The sequence below is a fragment of the Platalea leucorodia genome, assembly GCF_965183815.1.
Source record: "Platalea leucorodia genome assembly, chromosome: 2".
NCBI lineage: Eukaryota > Metazoa > Chordata > Aves > Pelecaniformes > Threskiornithidae > Platalea > Platalea leucorodia.
Genome location: NC_138824.1, coordinates 8,509,879 through 8,533,000, shown reverse-complemented (window position 1 = coordinate 8,533,000; position 23,122 = coordinate 8,509,879). Strand labels below are relative to the sequence as shown.

General features: G+C 44.0%; 1 protein-coding gene across 1 annotated transcript in view; it reads left to right on the top strand.

Annotated features, from left to right (window-relative positions):
- Nucleotides 1-23,122, top strand: part of ME3 (malic enzyme 3) — a gene marked incomplete at its 5' end in the record, with an annotated part of 133,370 nt that overhangs the window by 76,907 nt on the left and 33,341 nt on the right. Inside the window, 3 exons of the mRNA XM_082334230.1 lie at nucleotides 13,695-13,770; nucleotides 18,939-19,100; nucleotides 22,393-22,496. Coding sequence (XP_082190356.1) covers nucleotides 13,695-13,770; nucleotides 18,939-19,100; nucleotides 22,393-22,496 — 342 coding nt within the window. The remainder of the gene's footprint in view (nucleotides 1-13,694; nucleotides 13,771-18,938; nucleotides 19,101-22,392; nucleotides 22,497-23,122) is intronic.

Below are 23,122 nucleotides of genomic sequence, written 5' to 3'. Positions count from 1 at the left end.
TGCCAAGCAATTTCACCTCTGTCACACTTATGATAAGGATCCTATCAAAATCTCTGTCTTCGGGGATCAGACCACGTTAAATAAGCACAAGGGAAGAGCAACTATGTCCACAGAGAAGCCTTCCTAGCCACGGATCCTGTCTGCAGCCGTGGCCAGTAGCAGGTACCTCAGGAGGAGAATAAGATTAGGGTAAGCAGCTATACTCACTTCTTGGGGGCTTCTCAGATTATGTTCCTCCACTGTTTGTGTCTCAGGGTCTTGCAGTTGTAGTTTTGTTGCAAAAAATTTGCTGCCACGTTTGTCTTCACTGAGGGGACCCAGATGTATTCACATTGTCAAGGCCAAAGTATATTGCTGGAAATAGTGTTCCAAGGTGACAAGGTTTGAATCATGTAGGTGTAATTCCTGATGCTCAAGCGTGGCCCAGACTTAAGGGAGATTTCTTGCAGAGTTGTACAGCTTCCGATCCTATGGCTGAAATACACAGCTTTGCAGTCTGTGTCCTGCGATCCGTCCCTGGTTATTCACTCCTCCTTTCCACCACCCTTGTGCCTGCACAGATGTCTGTGCATCTGTGCAATGATCTGGTTCAGGAATAAATGTGGGTAAATTCAAGTCTTTTTTGGGCCAGACTAGCGGTAATCTAGATAGCCAGTTCCCCGCCAGCTGCAATGGGAGTTGTGCTGACATGGTGAAAGGGATGTGCAGAAGCAGGAGCAAGCTGCTGAAGGCAGGGGGAGGACAGGTTCGCTCATCTTCATCAGCAGTGATGGCATAATTGTAGCTTCAAGCAAAGGACAGGTTACCCTAGGTACTAAGGAACATGGGCCTTGGAAGTGTTTGCTTTTCGAAGCCTAGGGATCCTTCATCCTCATCAGGAATTTGGTAGGGGGAAGGAATGAAGTGTAACACAGCAGGGCTTGCAACTTTCTGAGACACTAAAAGAGGGAAGGATGAATTTTCATTCTTTGATCTCATTAATGGAAAGGGTCACCATTATCTTAGGAAATGCTTCGACCAACCCTAAAAGCTTTGAAACTGTGATTGAGAGTCCTTTTTGCTTCAGAGTGACGATACAAAGTCCTCTACGAAGAAAAGTGCATAGCAGTATTGTGATTTTTTTCCTTTTTTGCTTTTTCTTTTTTTTTCCCAATGTAAAATGTACTTAATGGAAATCATGGGGGTCCTTATGCACACAGGACAGAACATGTTGAATGCTATTTCAAAGGTATTTTTTAAGCTGGAGGATCTCTTTTAATTGTGACAGTATCTTTGGAAAGAGACTCTATAATAAAGAGAAAGCAGAGAGGGAACTTAGCACAGAATCAGGGTTTTATTTCTTCTGTGATAGTAAGGGATAGTTTAGTACAGTGGCATAAGACCATAGTCTCTCAAGACACTGGGTAATTCATGAGCATATTGGTATTTGAAAGTATAAAGTTGTCAGCTGCTCTGCAAAAGCTTTTGGCATCCCCTGAGAGCAGGACTGGAACAGGTTGGTGTATCCCCGTCGAAGGAAAGCTATGGGGACAAAAAAAAACTTGCTTAAGTTTACTCTCCTTTTCTGGAGATGTAAATATTCTTGAGGACTGGTTGCCGAACAATGTGAAACGCATTGGGGTGAAGCTGAACCTGGAGAATGAAAGCTGACAGGATGCAGATGGTGCGAAAATGAAGTCTGACAGAATAATGATCTGTGACTCTGACGAAAATTGAACAAATGAAACATCTGTCAATCTACAGAACTGTCTTGTCAACAGATCTGGCTCTGCTGAGGCTTTTTTTTTAATGGTGTTACAAAGTCTGAGCAGCAGGAGAGAAAGTTACCTGCCATTTCTAGACACTTTAAACCCAAACCAAATGGAAATTAGAATAAAGGTCTAAATCCCATAGACTTGTCCCTAACCACAGAATTGTCTGCACTCCCTCTTCTATAAAACAGTGGAGACCAAAAGTGAGTGGGAAGACTGGGTTTTGGATTATTGTCCTGAAAATTGTACTTGAAACCCCTTTAGGCAATCTCTACTTCTTGCAAAAACACTGATTGTCATAACTCCTCTTGCTGCCACCAGCCTGGTTCATCCTTCTTCCAGAAGCAGCTGAAGTCAGTGGAACAGAAGCTGAATGTGTTTAATGATCTGCATTTAGATAACATCACCATGAGCAGACTGGTCTTGTAACAGACTGAAGGGGAGGATCTGTGGAAAGTATCACAGGGACAGTGTGTAGTCAGGAAGCCCTGAAGACATTGGTAGGGGATTATGTGGGAAAGAGTCATAGAATGGTTTGGGTTGGAAGGGACCCTGAAAGACCATCTAGTCCAAGCCCCCTGCAATGAGCAGGGACATCTTCAACCAGATCAGGTTGCTCAGAGCCCCATCCAGCCTGGCCTTGAATGTTTCCAGGGATGGGGCATCTACCACCTCTCTGGGCAACCTCTGCCAGTGTTTCACCACCTTCATCGTAAAAAATTTCTTCCTTATATCTAGTCCTAGTTACGGGGCCAGGTTATAGAATGAGGAGGAGAAGACCATGGCTAGAGTAGGTGAGAAGGAAGCAATGTGGTGGCAGAGAGTCTGCTGAGAGGTGGCAGAGTGGTTCAAGGGTTCCCACGACTCCCTCTGTGCTGACCCCACTTTTTCCAGGCAAGTCTTTTCAGCATGCTGTACCCCCATCCTTGTCCATTCTCCGTTCCCCCTTCAGTTAAGTGGTTCTCAAGATGGGGAGAGGAGCACAGATTGGCTCCTGGGTGTACGGAGAGAAGAGCTGGTGTATCAGCCGTGATCTGAGGTACCATGAAGACTGGGGGAATAGGATGAACACTGTTGCTGTTGTGAGGCTGTACCACAGTTATTACATTGCAATGGGAGTGAAAAAGGACTTAGATCCATTTTTTAATTAGAAAAACAGTCAGTGCTCCTCCTTCCATATCTCCAGTCTTCTTTCTCTCTCTCCCTTACTTTTCCTGAGCAAAAGGTATGTGCGGTGGCTCTGACAACCGAGAGAAACTTCCATGGGCATGAGGTAAAATCTCAGGCACACTGAAGTTAACAGCAAAGTCTCATATTAATTTATGAAGGTCAGGCTTTCCCCTGCTGTCAGAGGTGATTGAGATTTAAGTCTGTTGAAATTCCCTGATTTACCAGGAGAAGCTCAAAGGAAGAGGTGGAGTTGGCCAAAAGAAAGATGTTGACCTGGTGAAGGAAATTCAAGAGGATATGTTCACCTTTAACCTGGCATAAATCTATGCTGCTGCCACAACAAACAACCCCACCTTAAACAAAAAATGCCAAAGACAGGGAGGAGGGAGGAGAATTATTTAGAATAATGAATACCAGGATGTAAATTGGAGGGGAAATAACACCAGCTATCATGAAAACCTCAGATAGCAATATCCATTGGGCTGTGGGACAGGACTATGCATCGTGACCTGGGGACATTTTTTATGAGGAGCAATCCTCATTTTTTAACTATTTAGTTTATGGAATATTTATATTAATAAATGATATATTTTTATTACGTAATTTATATTGACTTTTATATGCTACTGCAAGATAACTGAGATGCTGTCTCTTGTTGCTGTATAACAGCTGTGTCAGAGCTGGCAAGCTAGCACCTTTATCCTCTAATAACTGTGCATCCATTTCTGAAAGAGAAGAGAAATCAATAGGCAGCATAAGGAGCTGTTTGGCATTTCCCAAAGACTTCCAGGTCTGCACTGAGTGAGGGCTTCTGTGCTTTGAAGCTGTCATTCTTACCTTCCTTGGGTTTTGCTGTATTTGGTTTTTTGTTTCTGGAGAATTCTGTGTGCAGATACACCATTCAAACATTTTGACAAAGCAAGCCACACACATTTCAGTACATGATTATGGAAGACCTGCTGTAAAAGCTGCTGATATTTTCTGTATTTGCTGCAATTTATGACAAAAGTTATATTTTTTATTAGGTGGATTCACTAAGGCCGAGTACGCCAGGATAGATTTAATTTATCTGAAAGCTGATTGCTCTGGTGTTGTCAAAATAATATTTCTTTTTTTTATCAAACTTTGTCCTAATTCTGTGTTCATTCTTGGGGCTCCCTGCAGTGCCCTTTGAAAGTGAAGGTGTGGGTCTTGGAAGAATTTGCACAGCGCAGGAAGGAAATACAATCAGGGTAGGACTTAATTGAACTTCCCAGGCATTTTTGATCCCACCTTAAGCTCTGTACTATCAAGTCAAACAGAATACATTATGTGCTTAGCAGTGAAAACAGATAAGGGCTCCTTGGTCAACATCACTGAGCAACAGCACTGATTACCCATCTCAACACATTTCTCTTTGCAACCCTCTAATCTTCCAATTACTGAGATACTGCCAGGGTCCAACATCCAGGCAGGTTTAGGAATGAGCCTCCAAAAAGGCAGAGAAAAATCAGGGCTGAGTCAGATTTTCCTACACTTAAAGTTGTTTTTGAACAGAGGGCTTCAAGCCCCTTGAGCATGATGAGCTGAAGTGCAGCAAAGGATACTGAATTTGGGAAGTGCTCACACTGGATGGTTAGTGGAATCCCTGGGTGGTGGGATCTTATGTCTCACCTCAAAACCTGGTCTTGATTCATGTGCATCTGTGAATTTATGCATGGGTGGCAGAGTAGTTATGAACAGCCTGGTTTCTCTCTCTCCCTCCTGCACATCAGCAAGAAGGGAGCTCTGGGTGCTGAGGGTAAGCAAGAGTCAGAGCCCGTGCTGCAGACCTGCTTGGCTCTTGCCCAGCCCTGGGCTCCAGGGGCTCAATCCTTACACCTTCTCAGAGGTCCTCTTAAATACCACTATTGAAACATCGCTGCTGAAAAGGACACTGGAAAAAAATGGTCTCTGAAGTTTTCAAATACAAGCAGGATTTAACCACTGAATTATGCTATGACCAGCCCTGAGAATCCAGTAGGGACAAGCAGCTCATGACAAGCCAAGAGCAGCGTGGGTCTGTTTGCCTCCTCCCTTCATTCTAGACCGCGGATAGCAGAGATTCATTGGGGACCTGATGCCAACCCTCTGCATTTTCACATTGCTCCATAATGACCAACAGCAGTAGTTACTGAGCTGGTCTTTCTCCATCGACTCCCTCCTGGAGAGGAAGAAAGGACTATTTCTTCTTTAGGCTGTTTCCTGATGAGCAGAACCAATGAATCCAGGATTCCTCCTGGTTTCTGTCCACCGTCCCCTAACACGTCCCCTTTGCAATACCTTCTGTCCCCATCCACATCCCTTTCACCCCTTCTCCATATCCACCTGTGCTCCACCATCACCACCCATGCCAGCTCCTGCTTCTCCCCTGACCTCACCTCTTCTGCAGGGAGCAGTGGGTGCAGCTTTGGGTGCTCTGTTTGCTCTCCCCTCTGGTTTTCTACCTGTGCATTTTTGATCCTGCCTCATAACCATTCCTTTTTTTCATTTGGTTTCCTCTACTGTCAGCTTTTTCCTCCTTTCCTCTGCCTTCTGCTTAGTCCTGCAACCTAGGAAGGCTCTGAGGCTTTGCTAGGGCTGGGCTGGTGAGGGCTCAGTAGGAGCTAGGTGTGAAGCAGAACATGTTGTGTCTAGCTGCAAGCTATCTCTTTGGCCAACTGTCAGAATAATTGCAGAGGAAGGTCTATGTTCCCCTCCCCAGAGTGGTGGAGACATGAACCCCATTATCTTTTGCCTTTATCTCACCAGTGATTTCCATAAAAGGGGGTAGGAACGAGCATCTTTGAGACCTTTGCCTTTCTGATAAATCTGCTTGAAATGAACTAGCAGGTAAGAGAGGACACAGAGTGATTGTATAAGCTCCCTTTTCCTGGAAAAACAAAATAAAACCTGCTAAAAATAGTGCTGCGTGTTAATAACTTGGCAGACTAGGAGATGGATCTGCAAGCTTGGCTTTGGGCTCTGATCTGGACCTTCCCACTGTGGCAGGATTTGGACTATGTCGAAGAACTGGGAGGGCTGCAGCTTGCACTGAAGCCTGCGTGTGCGTTGCTGTCTGCATTGAGGAGCAATCACTCGTATGTGCTCATTCAGTTCTCTCTGTTCCTGATCTTTGGCAGTTCCCTGCCGCTTAGTTGCTTGCTGTCCCGTAGGATCATGGAGATTTCCCTGTATGGGTTTGGGGGGTTGGTGTGGATAGTGAATCTTTCATTATTGTACCTTGGAGCCTGCATCTGCTGGCTCCCACACTGAATTTTGGTTTTCCTGCCTAAAATATATGATGATAACTTTAAGGGTATTTATAATATTAGTGCAATCATTCACCTTGCAGATTATTTGAAATAAAATCTCTTAGCATACTTAAATTATAGGATATTGCCTTATAAACCTGTGTATAGATTTCAGTAATAGTTGACTGTGCTTGGTTTCTATTATTTTTTCATCAGTCCCTCAGGGTACTGTTCAACATCCTACAATTTACAAAGAAAATTATCTAAACCAACAAAAAGTTCTTGGCTTTTATTATAAACAAACCTGCAAAAAAAAAGCTGATGAATCACCACAGAGATTTTGTCCAATTTGATGATTAATTGTACTGTATTTAGACAAATCAGTGCATGCTAGCACACACTTTCTCTCCAAAGCCTGTTACCCACAGGCATTTATAATCTCAAGCTCCCTAAAAGAGCCAAGCAATATCAAACTTTATTTTGTTATTGTGAAGCCTCTTATCCTGTTCTGGCAGAGACCTGAACCAAAAAAATCAACAACAGGGGTGCAGCTGGTGGAGATGTCTCTAGAGGCTCATATTGCTCAACCTGTCAGTTTTGTGTATGAGTCTTGAAAGTGTAAATAAATAAAACCAAATGTAGGGCTTTACTGTAATCACATTTTACTGCATCTCTAGCACAGACTGGCCTTTAATCCGGAGTGGGTCCTCCAGCTGTTCTTCTGACAGCAGTGACGTTTTCTGTGGTTAGCATGCAGCAAAAGCCCAGGATATCAGCTGATCCCTCCCTTGCCTGTGTCCCCTTTACAGCCTTGGGCAGCCAAAATACCTACCAGTCATCTGGGCTCGGGGCTCAATTCAACCAAACTCCAAAGAGCACAGAGCAGCGTGCAGCAGCAGTCAGCACCCTTCCACAGTGAGAAGCCAAGTTGCCTTTTTCTTTCCTGAGCGTGAAGATAATTTTTCTAGGTGAACCTTGATGTTACTCTGATACAGTCTTGCTCAAAGCTTTCCAAGAGCATCATGCCTGTATGTAAGGCAATGGCTGTGATCACTGCAGAAGGTCACCTTGTGCCGTGCCTGTCAGAGGCCTTTCCTGTGCAACCTCGTATCTCAGTGTAGGTTTCTGACCGCTGTCTCACAGCCTTTTCATCACCGTTCACCGGCAGCCTCGTGCAGGCTCAGATGTTGGCAAAGACCTGACTCATCTCTTTCGTTTGTTGCTTTTTTAAGCAATGGCTTCCCATGGACTTCCTACCCGTTCTGAGGGAAGTCCAGGCCCTACTAAGTCAAAACACTCAAGGACTTTTATGTGGGCAGGATTTCATCACCTTCAGGTTGTGAGTGGAGATGCTTAACCTTTGTCCTGAGGATTTTTGTTCTGAGAATGAGCCTTTCCTATCCAGATGAAAACACTGAATCATGATGCCTGCCTGTCTGATATAAGTATTGTGAGTATGTTCATTTTCTTCATGCTAACCCACTCACTAGTCTTTATCCTAGCTTGTGGAGCAAATTCCAGCACCCAGACTAGAAGTTAATAAGTGGAAAGGGAATGAAATAACAGCCTGAGTTTTGTTGCCATATTCATGGTTTAGTCTTGCAATTCATTGCACGCCGGTACGGCAGCACACACACGAGCAGCCAGACTCCTTGCAAGCGCCCCTCTCATGTTGGACAGCAAGCAGTGTGTAAGTATCTGGACAATCAGAGACCTTAGCTACCAGTTTCTTCTGCTTCCCCTCATCAGTCCCTCTTCTCAGCAGCAAGTAATTATATAAGGCAAAGACTGGTAGCCCATTAAAGATGGCATCTCTGATGTTTCTTTTCTGAGATCCAATAAACAAGATTGATGGACTGATTGCTATGCAGAAAGCACGTGGAACTCGCAGTTGAGTTTTTTGTGTTCTTCATGCTGCATACCAAACCCTGGGCAAGCCTGACCATTGCAGTATCGTACATATTGGATAATGCTGTTCAAATGCATACCTCCCCTACTAAGCAAGTATCTTTTTCTTCAGAGAGTAGTCCTTTTAGAGGAGCGAGGGAAGAAAAGAAGGATGAAGCTGCACTGGTTAAGTGACGTTTTTTGTGTTTTTCAACTCCTGTCAACTTAGAAGCTTTTGAGATCCTTCTAGTGGTGTCCCTTTTCCTCCACAGGGACATAAATATACAAATATGGTCCTATCTCAGCTAGTCAGGAAAATTCACGTGAAGCGAAGAGTAGGGTCCTTTTGCTTCACACTAGTATACAAGTCAGCGATCCAGTGCCATCATCCATTCTGCTCTTCTGTGGCTTTTGACCAGGATGGTAAAGTCAGTGGATATAATTGCTGACTGTTATTCATATATGGTAAGCGTAAGGAGGCCATTAATTGTATACGTGTAAACAGGCAACTGAAGTCATAGCAGTGCTACCCAAAACCACAGCACAGGACGAGACTGTAAGAGGAGCACAGCAGTGGCCAAAGAGGTTTTACATGGAGCCTGATAAAGCAAAGGCATCGATTGCACTGGATTTCTGCTTGATTGCATGTCAGAGGCAGCAGTAGGCTGCAAAAAGTGGGGCGAGACAACACCAGGAGGGTTGCAAACAGCCACAGAAGCACTGGTAATTGCCAAGGAAAGTCTATTAGGGAAAGGGAGGGAGACTTTGGGGTAGAAGGGATGTGAGGAGAGATTCAGAGCTGTGAGGAAAGAAGTTGCATAATCTTTTTCACTCCCCTCTGAGTTTTGGGAAATGAAGCTTTGCACATTCTCTGTAAATTAACAATAGTGCTTTAGAGATAGCACTCCTGGCTCCGTCGTACACTGTTTCTTCTAAGGGGAAACAGCTCACAAGGCAGCATTGCTAACTACGAAGATCAGAAAGGGGAACACTACTTTGCCTTTTTGAAGAAGTAACCGCTCATTGAATGAAAGCATTAAAGAATACTTTGGTTTCCTAATACCTGAGACATGTTAAAACTTGTTCCTTCCCCAATGTCTAAAATAAATTAATATTATTCAAAAAAGCCATCACCAGTGTCTGGCATTGCTTCCTCTGGGCATCGGATGTGTCCTGTCTCCCTTGTCCCTGAACTCGTTCTAAAATGAGCCATGCAATTCTGGGGTTGTCTTCATTGTGGGTCTTTTAAAATGCCATCAGGATGGCCAAGATCTAACCAGTACTGAGCACCACAGCAGGATCCTTCCCATGGCTCCTATGGGAAGCTGTGTAGCTTTGTAATTCCTGGAGCACTTCCATGAACTCAGCCAGAACAAAATCAGAAAAGAAAAGAAAATGTTCCTGGCTTAGGGATAAGAAAAGGTCTTGTGTGGTGTGGGTGAACATATCCAACCCCTTTGGCAGATTCTGCGGTGATGATCTGCAGTCTGCTGGATCGTGCAGTCCAGTTCAGGCAGCTTGACTTGCCTTGCTGAAATCCAGATAGAAATAGTCTCAGTGACAAAGTAAGAAGTTGTAACTCTCCTCGAAGTTTCCTGGAACCTTACAGACGTGCTCAGTGGCACAATAAAATCTAGTCTGACTTCCACCTTAACTAAAGGCATCTGTAGTGAAACCTGTGATGTTAATGGACTGAATAGCAGCCTGGAGCTCTGAAACCCTAATGAATGCAGGCTGCAGCGCTCCCCCCTCTCAGTTACCTCCACAAAGGTAACAGCTCTCTGAAGGTTACTGTTTAGCCAGAAATAGTGATACAGCGTGTACATTCTGGCTTGACATTGCTGGGGCAGTTAATTTTTACTAAGCTCTATTTCTTGTATTTTTACCCCCATGCATGTGTGTTTGGCTTCTAGCTAACTGTGTGCATAGCTGCTTCTCTGTGGGGGGATAAAGATATACAATGACTAAGCCCATGTAGAATGGCAGGATCCTGGGCACAGGGGAGTCTTCTGGTCCAGAAAACCAGGATGTGTGTGTGCCCCACACAGTGCCCACGTTATGTGACTTGATCAAAATGACTTATCTTTTTAGCATCTTATTTTAATTGAATCACTTTTATTGAGTCCCAAGGGGATTGTCTTTTTTGTTTCTCCGAAGCAATTTATCAAATGTTATCCCAAGAGAGATGGAGAAGGCATGATGATAAAGGCAGCATCCCTCTTCAGAATGCTTAGGCTGCATCTTTTCCTCAGAAAAATCAAGTTAATTGGTTTTATTGCTGCTTGGATGTTTCTCATTTACTACTGGTCCACACAGACCAGCCTGTCGCTGTCAGTATTCAGAGCTCTACCTTGCTGTCCTCAAAGGCACAAATAAGCTTTTGCTCCTATTACCTCTCCTAGAAGCTGTGTAGCCTTGAGAGAAACCTGGCTGCTGCTCTTCCCTGTTCAGTCATCAGCAAACCTTTTCCTGAGTTCAGTTTGAGGAGCTTGTGTGTTCCTTCTGCCTGCCTTGCAGAAGGGGTTTTAGGAAAGCTTAACCCTCTGGCAATTTTGGGCATCTTATTTCAACAAGCTGGCCTGCTCATCTCTGTGGGTAACTGTTGTCATCAGGGGGGAGAGCACGACTCTCCTGGGGACAAAATGAGGACTTACCTGTGACCCCTGAATCTAAAGTCTGATGTGTGTCTGTTCGCTTTGCATCTGCCTAAAAACACAGTGAATTTGCTGAACTGCCTGTCAGAGTTGGTCGTTTCGTACTTGGCCTACAAAGGGACTTCCAGCTCCCCACTCCCAGGATCCCCTTCTGAATGCCTGAAGACCTGATGGAGTCCACAGTTCCTGGACCAAGCTCAGGAACGTGCTCCAGCTGGGTGCCTAAAGGCATCGGAAACTTTTGTGTTTTATTGAAACTGGGCCCTTGGCTCTCAGATTCAGCATTAGGGAAATAAGGCTTGCTTAGATATGTGCCCGCTTCCCGATGTGGTTGTGTCAGTGAGAGAGGTCACCTTCCCCAAGTGGATCCCCATTTCTGCTCCTGAAGGTCTCTTCCAAAGCTGGTAGTGCCATTAGTGTGTTAATTGTTAGTCTAAATTAAGCCATCTGTTTTTGCCTGGGGTAAAGTAAGGAGCAATTGTTCACCTGAATTGCTCCATGAATGTGACAGCAGCTAGGACTGGGGATCTGGTCAATGGCATGGCCTGAAGGGAGAGTGAATCTGTATTGTAGCCATTTTGTTTTCAGAAAAGGATGGAGGGAAGTCAACGTACTCGACGGGAGGGCCTGCTTAACATCAAATAAACATAATATTAAGGAAGGGAAAGCAAATTCTGAGAGGGGTGCCTCTCCATGCTTGGTTCTCAGTCACCGACATTGGTATCTAAGCCAAGCCAGTCCTTCCTCAGGCAAAACATGCCATGGTGATAGCCATGAAAGCCCTTCTCCCAAGTAACATAGTGAGAGCAGTCATCAGATTTTGGAAGACCCAGTCTGAACTCTCTCTGCTGCCAGACCCAGAGCAGGGATTGGAAACCAAACCCACTGCCCTCCTGACACGACCGTCAGGGTCAGGAGCTCTTCAGGGGCAGCGGGTATCTATCTGCCTTCTCCACTTTGTATGAAACAACTAGCAGTTCATCAAGCCGCAGGGCTGGTGGTGGGTAGACAGTTGGCTTTCAGCTTCTCCTGCGAGCACTGGGTGTCTTTCAAAGGTTAAATAGCTGGTGGACTCCCTTCAGCACTGAAGAGATGTGAATGTACGAGACACACAGCGAGACACTTAAATAATAGGTGTCTTTATTATGTATGGAAAATGTTACGTTAAAACAATAGCGTTCTTTTTAAAAGCACGTCATAACTTGAAGGATCTACAATGTTACTAATTTGTGCTTTTAATTCCTGATTAATAACTATTTTCTAAACGTAGATGGCAGCAGTACAGTACCCCTTTTTTATGAAGATTAACATCTGTGAATACTGCCTTTGAGATAAGCCATGTGTATGTGATTAGTTTGTTGCTTACTGGGAACAGTTTTAAAGAATTATGCTGAATAAATGAACCATTACTTTCCTTTTTTTTTTTTTTTTTGCATTTCTGATCTTTCTGTGTGATTGCAACTTGATCAGTGTTGAAGTCAGCACTTCTATTTTTCTTCTTTTCAAAGTAAAGGGCTTTTTCATTAGGATTCCCACAGTTAACTGTGGGAAGATATCTGCCCCCCTAGAAGAGTTTTGTGAGAGAAGACCTTGCTGTAGGGAGTAGCCCAATTATGTTTGATTATTCATCACTCTTATGGACTTACAATGGAAGTTGTTTTCAGCCTCCTCTAAAAATGAGACTTTTTCTAGCTAGTATTTCACATTAGAACCCCAAACCGTAAGCTAATCTGAACTTACTGGGGCTGAGCGATAGTAGACAGATGTAAGCAGCAAAAATGGATTTCTCCATTGTTGCAGCTGATACTAATCACCGGTACAACTGCTTTTGTGAGCAGATAACAAGGCAGGGAAAATGGGTGCCTCCACCTGCCAAGAGGAGTCATTGAGTTCGAGCCCTTGATTTGTGCTGATTAGAGAGCACTGTGAGCAACATCAGCAATTTCCCCTGAGACAGATATGGAGGAGGTTTTTTCTCTGGGGTTGGTGCTGCCTAAAAGGAGCTTCAAAAAATCCCAAAATATCTGAGCAGAGATCAGTCAATGGGAATAATACTATCCTGGATATTGGAAGAATCCCTGCTAAGAATACAATTTTTGGTAATAACAGCAAAGAGGAGAAAAATAAGCCACAGGTCTAAAGCATGTTTCAAGAATGCTGTCTTCCAGTTCTTAATTTTATGAAAAAGAAAGCATTTTTGTTTAAACAATGAAGACCTTTGTGTTGAGAAGTGATTAGCCTTAGTGCAATCAGGTATGTTATTGTCCGTGTGAATCCTTCATACTGAGGTTTCATCCAAACATTTAATTTTCTGTTTCCCTTCTCATAATTTTTGGTGGTCTTCATTTGGTGAATGCAAGTGTCAAAAACCGGGGTGAGATATTCAGGAAAAAAATGGTGTTTCTAAGGGTAGGTCAGGCTTGGTCAAAGCAAATGCCGTGGCAAATATTGATCCAATCGGATCGAGTCGGAGCTCCGTTGACTGGAGAGGGGACCCGCAATGTCTAGCTCTGCAATAGCTATCTGCATCGTTGACATTGGTAGCTGGATGAGAAGGATCATGCTTTCACTGTTTGAACTGCCAGCAGTAAGCTCCCCGGGAAAGAACGTGTAACAAGGTTTAAGGTAAAATGATCAGCCTCTCCTGTATTTATCAGAATTATTTTTAACTAGAAAGCTCTTTGGCACTAAAGCAGAGTTTGCTCCCTGAAGCAAAGGTGTTTCACAAGGGCAAAATGTGCAACACCAGTGTTGCTGTTGAGGGAAGTTGCTATTAAAGATCTTGAGCCTTGGGGTTTTGAAATGAGAACTAAACTTGTTATTAGCAGTCCCCTGAGGTCTCATTTCCATGCCAGTGAATAGCCTGGTTTTGTGCTCAGTAGCTCATTTCCCTGCATTTTCAAGTTTCACCTGTTTTATTTTATCTTGGAGTTATTAATTTTATGACAAGGCTTCCTTTTCTTCTTTTTTTTCTTTCTTAGGGGGTTGTTTATCACCATCCATGACAAAGGCCATATTGCAACAATGCTAAACTCTTGGCCTGAAGAAAACATTAAGGTATGTGGGATGTCTTCTGTGGACTGGGAAATTACAGGGAGTTGGGTGGAAAATGGGATATTGAATGGAACTGCTTGGCATTATTTACAGAATTGCCTATTTAAAAGGACAAGCTAAGAAATATTCCCTTCTTCAGAGAGTTTCCAGGCTAGTGGTTGGACTTCAGAGACTCTGTCACGTGTGTTTGTGGTCAAGAACATTCTTTATCAAAGGTATCAGGGCCTTGGGCAATAAAAATTGTGCATGATAATAAATTTGTACAGAATAGGGGTCCTAGCGAAGACGTAAGATATGTGTGTTGAAGAATTCTGTGGCTAACTCACAACTTGTTAGATGTACCAAAGCTCTTTAAGATATCTCTGTAACCGACTTGCTTGTAGGACTCCTTCCCAAATCCAGTGAGTCATGCAGCATCCAGAACACTGGCAACTCCGCAAATAAAGTTTGATATCCAGCAGCTGAAAATATTACTGACACTCCACCCAAAAAGTGATCTTGTGAAGTTCTTTTCACTAGAGCTCGGGGCTGGGCAAGTCCCTGGCATGAAATAAAGTCAACACTTAAGACAGGTCTTGCCATTCACCTGCTTCCATCGGTTTGAAAGTACATGTGCCTGGGAATTTCCCTGGCTATTGACAGAGCTTCGGTCCCCTATCAGTCAGCTGTTTCTTCCAGGAACAAAGGTTTGGCAGCTGAGAAAATCTTGCAAGCATTTTCCATTTCTAAGGGGAAAAAAAAGGGAATTTAACATGTTTCCAGAAAAAGTAATCATATTCCTATAACCTTGTCTTTGAAACCATGAAGAACAGATGCAAACTAGATATTTTGTCCTTGCTGTGTCCAAAGATCTCAGTATTTCCATTTGTTTCTGACTCAGGACTATGAGCGGAACTCATTATGGCTAATGTTTTTGCAGATGGGGAAACTGGCACAGAAAGATTAGAGACTGTTTTTGAAACAGCCCCCTCTGGCACCCAAAACAGACCATAGGAAGGGCAGTGGTTTATCGAAGAGATTCAGACTATCTACTTTCCAGGTTTGCAAGACTGCAAAGGCAGCCAATTTCATCAGTATTGCTGTTTCAGACCGCAGGGTTCCTTGTGTGTTTGCCTCCATGCCTGAACTGGTAGGCACTTGAGATTTTGAGATAAGTAGGGAGGCACCTGGACTGCACCTAAGTCCCTGGAGGGACCCAGTTTTTGAAAAGGCTGAACACCAACACCACTAAGTCCCATTAAAGATGGCGAAGAAATACCTGGAAAGGCTGCCCCACCTTTTGCTTTGCGGCTCCTTAGAGCTTTGTGGCAACAGCATTTCCCAGAAATGGGAAATCTGGGTTGTAGGCCTGGATCCTCCACCTGGAAGGGCTGGAAGGGTGCTCTGCTTAGCTTAGCAAAGCCTCAGCCAAGCTCTGATGTGCCCCACCTCCACCCCTCCTGTTGAAGCTGGGCTGCTCTGAAAGAATCAGAGTGCCAGAAGCAGGACAAGTGAAAGAAGCCATTTCTGAGCATACTCATGTGGGAGCGTGGGTTTTTTGTGCCTCTTCCAGGGTGGCTAATGAATCCTGCCATGAAGAAACATTGGATAAAATGCCGATAGCCCTCATCAGTGCCTCCCCTTGCTAATTTTTTCTCTGGTTCCTTAATCTTGTACTCTTTTCTGTGTGATGGCTCAACTAGAGCAGGGGGAATGCAGAGAATCATACAGGATAGTGTTGTGGTAGGATGTGATCCTGGGGAATGACAGCTATGGGTTCAAACCACCTCAAAGTCAGGGTAATGTAGAAACCCTATCTCCTATTCCTGGACAAGTGTGCTGCCCTGCAAGCTACTGGACTGGCCTTCCTATCTTACTTCCCTCCCTCCTTCCAAAGGATGCTGATCTTGAGAAATGCTCTCAGCATCTTGAATCCCCGTCAGGATTACTGCTATACAGGGCTGTTCAGGCTCATCCTTCCACGGAGCGTTTTCTGTTGGAGCACTCAAGGCAGAGTATCGGTTCATCCTAGAAAGGCTGACCTGGTGCAATCAATACAGAGAAGTGGGAATGCCAACGGTGGCACTTGCCTCTCTGCATTGCCACGGCAGCTTGGAGATTAACGTAGTGCTCTGTATCACTCTGCTGGGCCAGATGTCTCCTACTTAGGCATTGCAAAACTGGGCTAGCTACCTACAGCAGCTGACTGGATACAGCCTATGGTCCAGAGACATCTCAGTTAACATCAGCTGCTTGAAGACTCAGTGCCTAATCTCAGCTTCTGAGTACTTCTGCAGTGATCAATGAGATGAGCATCTTCAAAGAGAAATACCCCTTTCATCCCTTCCCAAAACAGCTGCTGGAGGGAGGAGGTGCACTCTGGAGGTTTCTGCATCTCCCCATCAGCTATCAAAGAAGTTTAGAAACCAGTTAGATGGTTGGCTTAAACTGCACACCTAACCTTTAGCCAAAGACTTGACTAGAGTCATCAAGAAAATTTGTAGCACAGCTGGAAGCAGAAAACAGGTTCCTAATTGTTAAGCCAGTGGTTCAGTTAGAAGGGTCTGTCCTGCTCAGCCCGAGATTAATGTCCTGTTTGTGGAGTTCTGATCACATGAATGTGAGCGATTAAAAACATTACTTTAATGTGCTTGTATGTCAGGTACTCACTGAAACTTTGTGCACTTTTTTTTGGTGTTTTTCAAATCCGAAAAGCCACAAACAAACGTGAATCCAGTTTCCCCTCTCTGATACAGGCAGCAATGAATGTCTCCCATGCTGCATTTTCTGTTCTCCTGTAGTTTTCAGTGTTACCTTGAGGAGCTTTGGTACTTATAGAGTGCAGCACATCTAAGGCTGAAGAAATTTTCTCTCTCTGATGGATATCTAAGTGCTATCAAGAAGTTTTTAGCCTTGCCTGAGAACACTTACTTGTTTGGATGAAAGGGGATCTGTGCTCCAGAGAACTATTTTGATTCATTAGAACTTAATTATTTTAAAAAATATATATATATTCTCTGCATAGGTAGGATTTTAACTCCTTTTCATATAATTTGCATCAGTTTCAGGATAAACCTGTAGCAGTGCATGTGCTTGCTGCTTTCCCTATTCCCATTACTGCCTTCCAGTCCCAACTGCATCCTCTGGGAGTGGTAAAGAAGTGAGCGCACACCCAGAAACAGATGGAGCCCACCCAAAAAGAGACTTTTCCATCACTAACACTTCACGTTGACTCAGAAGGAAAAACAAATAGGAAAATGTTCAAAAATTGAGGTGGATAAGTGTATCACTGCCATGACTGAATTTCCCATGATGGGGATTGTCCAACCTCTAGCCTGAGGATAGGTGTATAATCCCTTTAGTTTTAATAGATTTTTCATTGAAGGATCACTTCTAGGAATTTTAACTCCTAGTGACAAGAGAGTGGCAACAGCACAACAACAAATACTCTACATATAGGAGGACCATTTCAAAATAATCCCCATTACATACTGATTGTCACTATTATTATGTGCGTTACAACCCTGGAATGTATCATGCTTCAAACTACAGAGGTTTGTTGGTTTTGTTTTTTTTTTTTTTTTGCTAGAGGACAAAATAGATGTAAAAGGCAGAATAGATGCACGTCTCCTCTGCGTCTGTAGTTTCTCCTCAGGCTTATTCCTGAACTATGCAATGTAATGTAATTCTGCTCTGCCATTACAAACAGTGGTTTAGGTTGAGGGAGAAAATAGCCTTGGGATGTGTATATAGTTTATGTTGAATAAGAAAGGACACTGAAATAGATGAGTATGATTCCTCCTGAAATAGGAAAGTGCAGCAAGAGGTTTATTCCATTCCTAAACAATGAAATGCTTCTCTATCGCAGTAATAAACGAATGCATCTTTATTATCCTCCACTCCCCAAGGAAGTACATCTATTGAGATGATAGCTTCTAATCTCCCATTCTCTTATTTCTCACTAAAGCACACGCATGTGTATGTCCTCTGTCCTAAGTTTAGCCTTAACTTTGCAGATCAGCAAATAAAGAACTTCTCTGCAGTCTTCTCCTTTGAAATCCAAGCTAGACTGTGCACTGAGTCCCCCGCAGTCCGATAAACCATTTGATGTGAGTGCTCTGTTCTCTGAAGTGCTGGGACACTGCTGAAAGTTGAAGTTTATTATTGTATTTACAGCTTTTCTCCCACGGTGGGACTGGACTCCAGTATATTCCTGTTCTTACTGGATTTCAGAACTGCCCCAAAGAGCGCCTGACCCTGGGGACAAAACTGACAAACACAGTAGTTAGTTAACCTAAAAATTGGGAAGTTTCGTCAGATCTGCTTGGTTATTTGCCTCCTAAGGTCTCAGTGATGTACAGTGTGGGTTGAACAGCTCAACTTTAGGCTTCTAATTTGTACAACATTAACCAGGCTTTTATTTCCCTTCTTGTCACAAAGAAATGATACAATAACAAGAAAAACGTAAAATTATGGATCAGAGATTTTGGCGAGGTAGCACATTACAGTATTGCTGAAATGCAAAAGGCCAGTTGCACAAAGAGTTACATGGCAATTGTTTAACTCCTAGCTGGATGGGAAAAAAGGTCTAATATTAAATATATAGCGTAGGAGACCCTCCACAGTCCATGCTGCTGCCTGTGCTGATGGCTTCTGTCTACCTGCCTTGCAGTCAGGGGGACCAGAGGCAAATGGATCCAGTTATAATGAGTTTTGTTTTGGTTATCTGATGTTGGCTACTCCACAGCTACTCTACAACGTGTGAAGACATGCGCTTGTTACTTCCACAGATGCAGTTCATAAGCACAAACACTTTTGTACAGAGCTCTTTTTCCAGAAGAAGAGAGGGAAAATCAAGGCCAGATCTTTTTTGTGATGCTTCTTGTTATACAGCTGAGGATGCACAAAAAGCCATGCTGGTTGGGCTCTGCTACAAGTGAATTGAAGTGCTGGCAAGCAGAGCTGCTGCTCTCCCACACGGTGAGCAGCTACCCATCAACCACATTACCCCTACCCCCAAAAATGAACAGCCCTCTATCACTAACAGCTAATTAACATGGTGTCGTGTAGAAGGAGCAAACATCCATTGCACAACGCAACTTGCAAAATGGCATCGGTGTGAAGACAGTGGAGCTGGTTTTGCTTCTAGAGCCTTGGCAACACCATACAACAGTCTCTTTTGATCCTCCTAGGCTATCGTGGTGACAGATGGAGAGAGGATTCTCGGTTTAGGAGATCTAGGAAGTTATGGCATGGGTATCCCTGTGGGGAAGCTTGCTTTGTACACAGCTTGTGGTGGAGTTCACCCACAACAGTGTCTCCCTGTCCTGCTGGATGTTGGCACAGACAACGAGGTAAGACAGTTTTTCATAAATCTGATGGCGGGGGGAAGAATTGAGATTAATGCTTAACCAAGGCCAGTTCCCTAAATGTGGAGGCAAAGCCAGAGACATCCAGGATAAGACTAGTGACGAGCGCTGCGGGGAAGTGGGCAGGTTTTGTTCCTGTTTGATGCTCAAGAAACTTTTGCTCTTATGGGGGACTGAAATAAACACTAAATAGCCTCACGGTCCCCTGGTGAGAAGACTCTGAGTGTTGCCAGTTGGAGCTGAAGGGTCAGCTCCACCTTTCAGCATGGCAAGGTGAGTTGGCAGATTTTGTACAGGAAATTCCAGATTTATTCTTCCTCTGGTAATTGTGAGAAAACAGGCAGATACTCCTGTCTGCGTAGAGGTGACTGTATTCCAGAAAATGGAGAATCCCTGGTGGCTGGTTTGGGAATGATTAATTTCAGTGTTTTGTCAGATTGCACACTTTACTGCACTTGATAACCAGACAAGAGGACTCCATCTGTTTGCAGATTTTTGCCTTATGACTCTGGCTCAGAAAGGCCGAAGTGCAACATTTTAGCAATGCCAGAATGGACATCTGTGAGGATGTCTTTTTTTTAAAATGAATATCCTATAGTTATTTGTGATGGCCCGGGTTTGTCCATTTTTGTAAAATGTACGTGTGCCTCACTTGACCCCAAGTAAACCAAACACATGTTTCTTGAGAGAAATAACAAATCTGGGATATTAGCACTTTGAGTTTGTGTATAAAGTCAAACGAGTGCCAACATTTTCAGACATGCTTATGCTCACTGGAAAGCTAGATTTTCTGCACCTCTGTCACTCCAGACCCAAGTGTCTCACACTGGGCACTTGAAAAGAATGAAAGAAAGCAAAATCAATGGCCACAGGTGACATCTGGGATGAGATTCCCAACTACCTCTTTGGTCTCTGGTCCCAGGGTTATTTTATCCCTTTAGCATCGTGGCCTGTCATGGACTTTTGGAATATAGGGTGTGCTCATCTCAGCCGGATCCATGGTCTTTCCTGAAAAGTAGGATCTTTGAGTTCAGACCCTCTGAGGTTAAAGCAAGAGTTAAGTCTCCGTCTCTCACTTCTTAGAGTTTCCAGTCAATAGAGCATTGTACTTGACTTTGGCTCCTTCATCTCTTCCTTCTCCTCCGTGCTGCTCTGCACACCACCAAGCGTCAGCGTGCTCTGAGCCCCGCAGCTGGAGCTCCCCTCCAGAGGGACCTGGGTGTAAGTGCTTCCCTTCCCATGGGACGCTTCTGACCATGCATGGCCATCTGTTTCTATCTCAGCATCCAGGGGAACACTAAAATCCAAAGTGGAACCAATGATTTTTAGACATCTCCATGCATCAGATGGTGTCAGAGAAGGGGACTCCCAGAGTCAGTTTAGGGACTTTCGTTCTGCCCAAGATCAAATGTAGCTTATGTGTCCAGGAACAACTCTGTGAAGCCAATTTCCACAGCTGGGATTAAGTACAGAACTTGCTGTTTTCCAGCAATATAAATAATATATTTCCTCACAACATAAAGAATTTGTTTGTTTATTTATTTAATGGCTTTCTCACGTGCATAAACCCAGCTTAACCCAACCCTAAGCATGTCCTATGAGTATCCTGCCCCACGACTAAACTCTTATTAATTAATGCAGAAATAAGACACCTCCTGTAGGCATTCATCCTGTTCATCTCTGCCTATTGATATATGTTGAGCCTAGGGGGACTGTGTTGCTAACACAGGCACCTCAGGTAGAATGGAGTAAATATAGCAGTCGTATTGTATTTTCCGCATCAATTCCCAGCTTGTCTTTCTGACAGTCCATCATACTTTGTATACTCTTTCAGCAAATTGGTCTTTTTTCAGAGCTTGGCATTTCTCAGCTTGCCGATGGGAGAATTTTATACTCCATGAACCGGCCCCAGAGCACATGGTGCTATAGGAGCAATCAGTGAAGTACTGCAAATAGCTCTGCTTTCTGTTTCATGGTCCTGAAGAGTTAATGTATCAAACTCAGAGGAAAACATCTTTCATCTTCCCTTCTAACGGAAAACAGCTGTGGTTGTAAAAACAGATCTAATTTTAGCATACCTGCCAATATTTGGGGCCCATATGGCTGCAGGACAATAGGTTTGTGATGCCTTGTCCCCTTCTCATGTGGATGATTCAGTTTCTGAAATTGGAAGGGAAGCGGAGTTGCTTTGCAGTGACTCACAGAGGTGTTGGCCCACCTGTCTCCTGCCACAGTTTGTCCTGGGATTTTTCCCAAAATATGTGCTGTTTCCATGCACCTAGTCCTTTTTAGGTGGCTTAGCAGTCCTGACTTAACACCTGCTGGACTGGTTGGAGGAATGGCCTGTTCCTTTATTCCCAACAGGAGCCAAAAAATAAACTAATCTGTTGTATGAAAATACCTTGCCTTGACACCTGCAGGTAATTGGAGGTGAGTGCTAGGTAGGTGCAGGGCTTGGGAACATTTTGGCATCTGTTCACTGGTTCTGGTTAGCTCGGGGCTGGCACCTTAAGGCCTGTAGGACACATGTCATTTCATAGAATCATAGACTATCCCGAGTCCAACTCCTGTCCCTGCATAGGACAACCCCAAAAATCATACCATGTGTCTGAGGGCATTGTCCAATTGCTTCTTGAATGTTGTCAGGCTTGGCACCGTGACTACCTCCCTGGGGAGCTTGTTCCAATGCTCCACCACCCTTTGGGTGAAGAACCTTTTCCTGATGTCCAACCTAAACCTCCCCGGCATATCTTCCTGCTGTTCCCTCAGGTCCTAGCATTGGTCACCAGGGAGAAGAGATCAGCACCTGCCCCTTCTCTTCCCCTGGTGAGGAAGCTGTAGACTGCATTTCAGGTTACATCAGGTGATCTTCATTGCTCAAAGCGCTGTTTATGGTCAACAGCTTTCCTGGCAACCTCAGTGCAAAATTAAGAACTGGTTGAACAGTAAGCACTCCCCACACAAGGACAGTTTAATTCACTAGGAGTGAGGCACCTTGGCAGGGAGCCATGGTAGAGCTGTTCTGGGGATGCAGAGCTCCATTTCCTACAGCAGTCAAGAAGCATTACATCCCTCTGACTTTATTTACACAAAAAGATAGTCCATAGTTTCTTATGGAGACACTTTCTGCTCAGGAAGAGCTGTGTGAGCTGGCCTTCACTGCATAGTAAGTAAAATTAATATGACCACAACAGACAAACTTTTTGGGTAGGCTGGGACATAAATCTCCATTCATCCGTGGAAGAGAAGATGTCAACAGAATTGCTTTGTGTCCTAGGCTCTCCTGAGTGATCCACTCTATATTGGACTGAAACACAAGAGGGTTCGTGGGAAACAGTACGACGAACTGATTGATGAGTTTATGCAGGCAGTTACCAACAAGTAAGTGGGACTATATACATGGCTCCTCTGGGCTGCTTCCATCTAAGAACGTTGCAACTCGTGAAATGAACATTAGTATAATTGATCGTCCAAGCAAAGAAAGGTCATTTAAATGCAAGTCTCCTGGGTGGTCTACAAATGACTCTTTGTGCTTGAGCACTCTGTGTCAAAAATATTTGTCTTCAGAGAACTGAAGTGGGACTGACTATTTATAACCATTTCCTGGCCATATAGGCCAGAGGTGTCAAACATATGCCCTGCGGGCTGTATCTGGCCTCCATCATGCATTTATGAGTCTCATTCAGCATCGGCAGAATCTAAACTTTGGTTTGTTTACATTTTGTAAAGGACGTTCCTAGCTTTCACCATTGCGAAGGAAGTCATCTAACTAGAAATAGCACATTACTCCACACGGTGATGTCTGTGTGCGTGCAGACTGCCTGTCTATCGCTTTGTTAAAAATAGGAGCTTCCCTGCTGGCATTTAAGTCTGTGGAGTGAGAAAGCCAGGATTATAAGCATTTTCTTTTTAATGGTGGGACAGACCAAGTGCGTATTTCCAGTCTTACTGACTAGCTGGGATAGAGGGACTCTGATGTACCGGGGAGTTCATATGGGAGGAGCAGA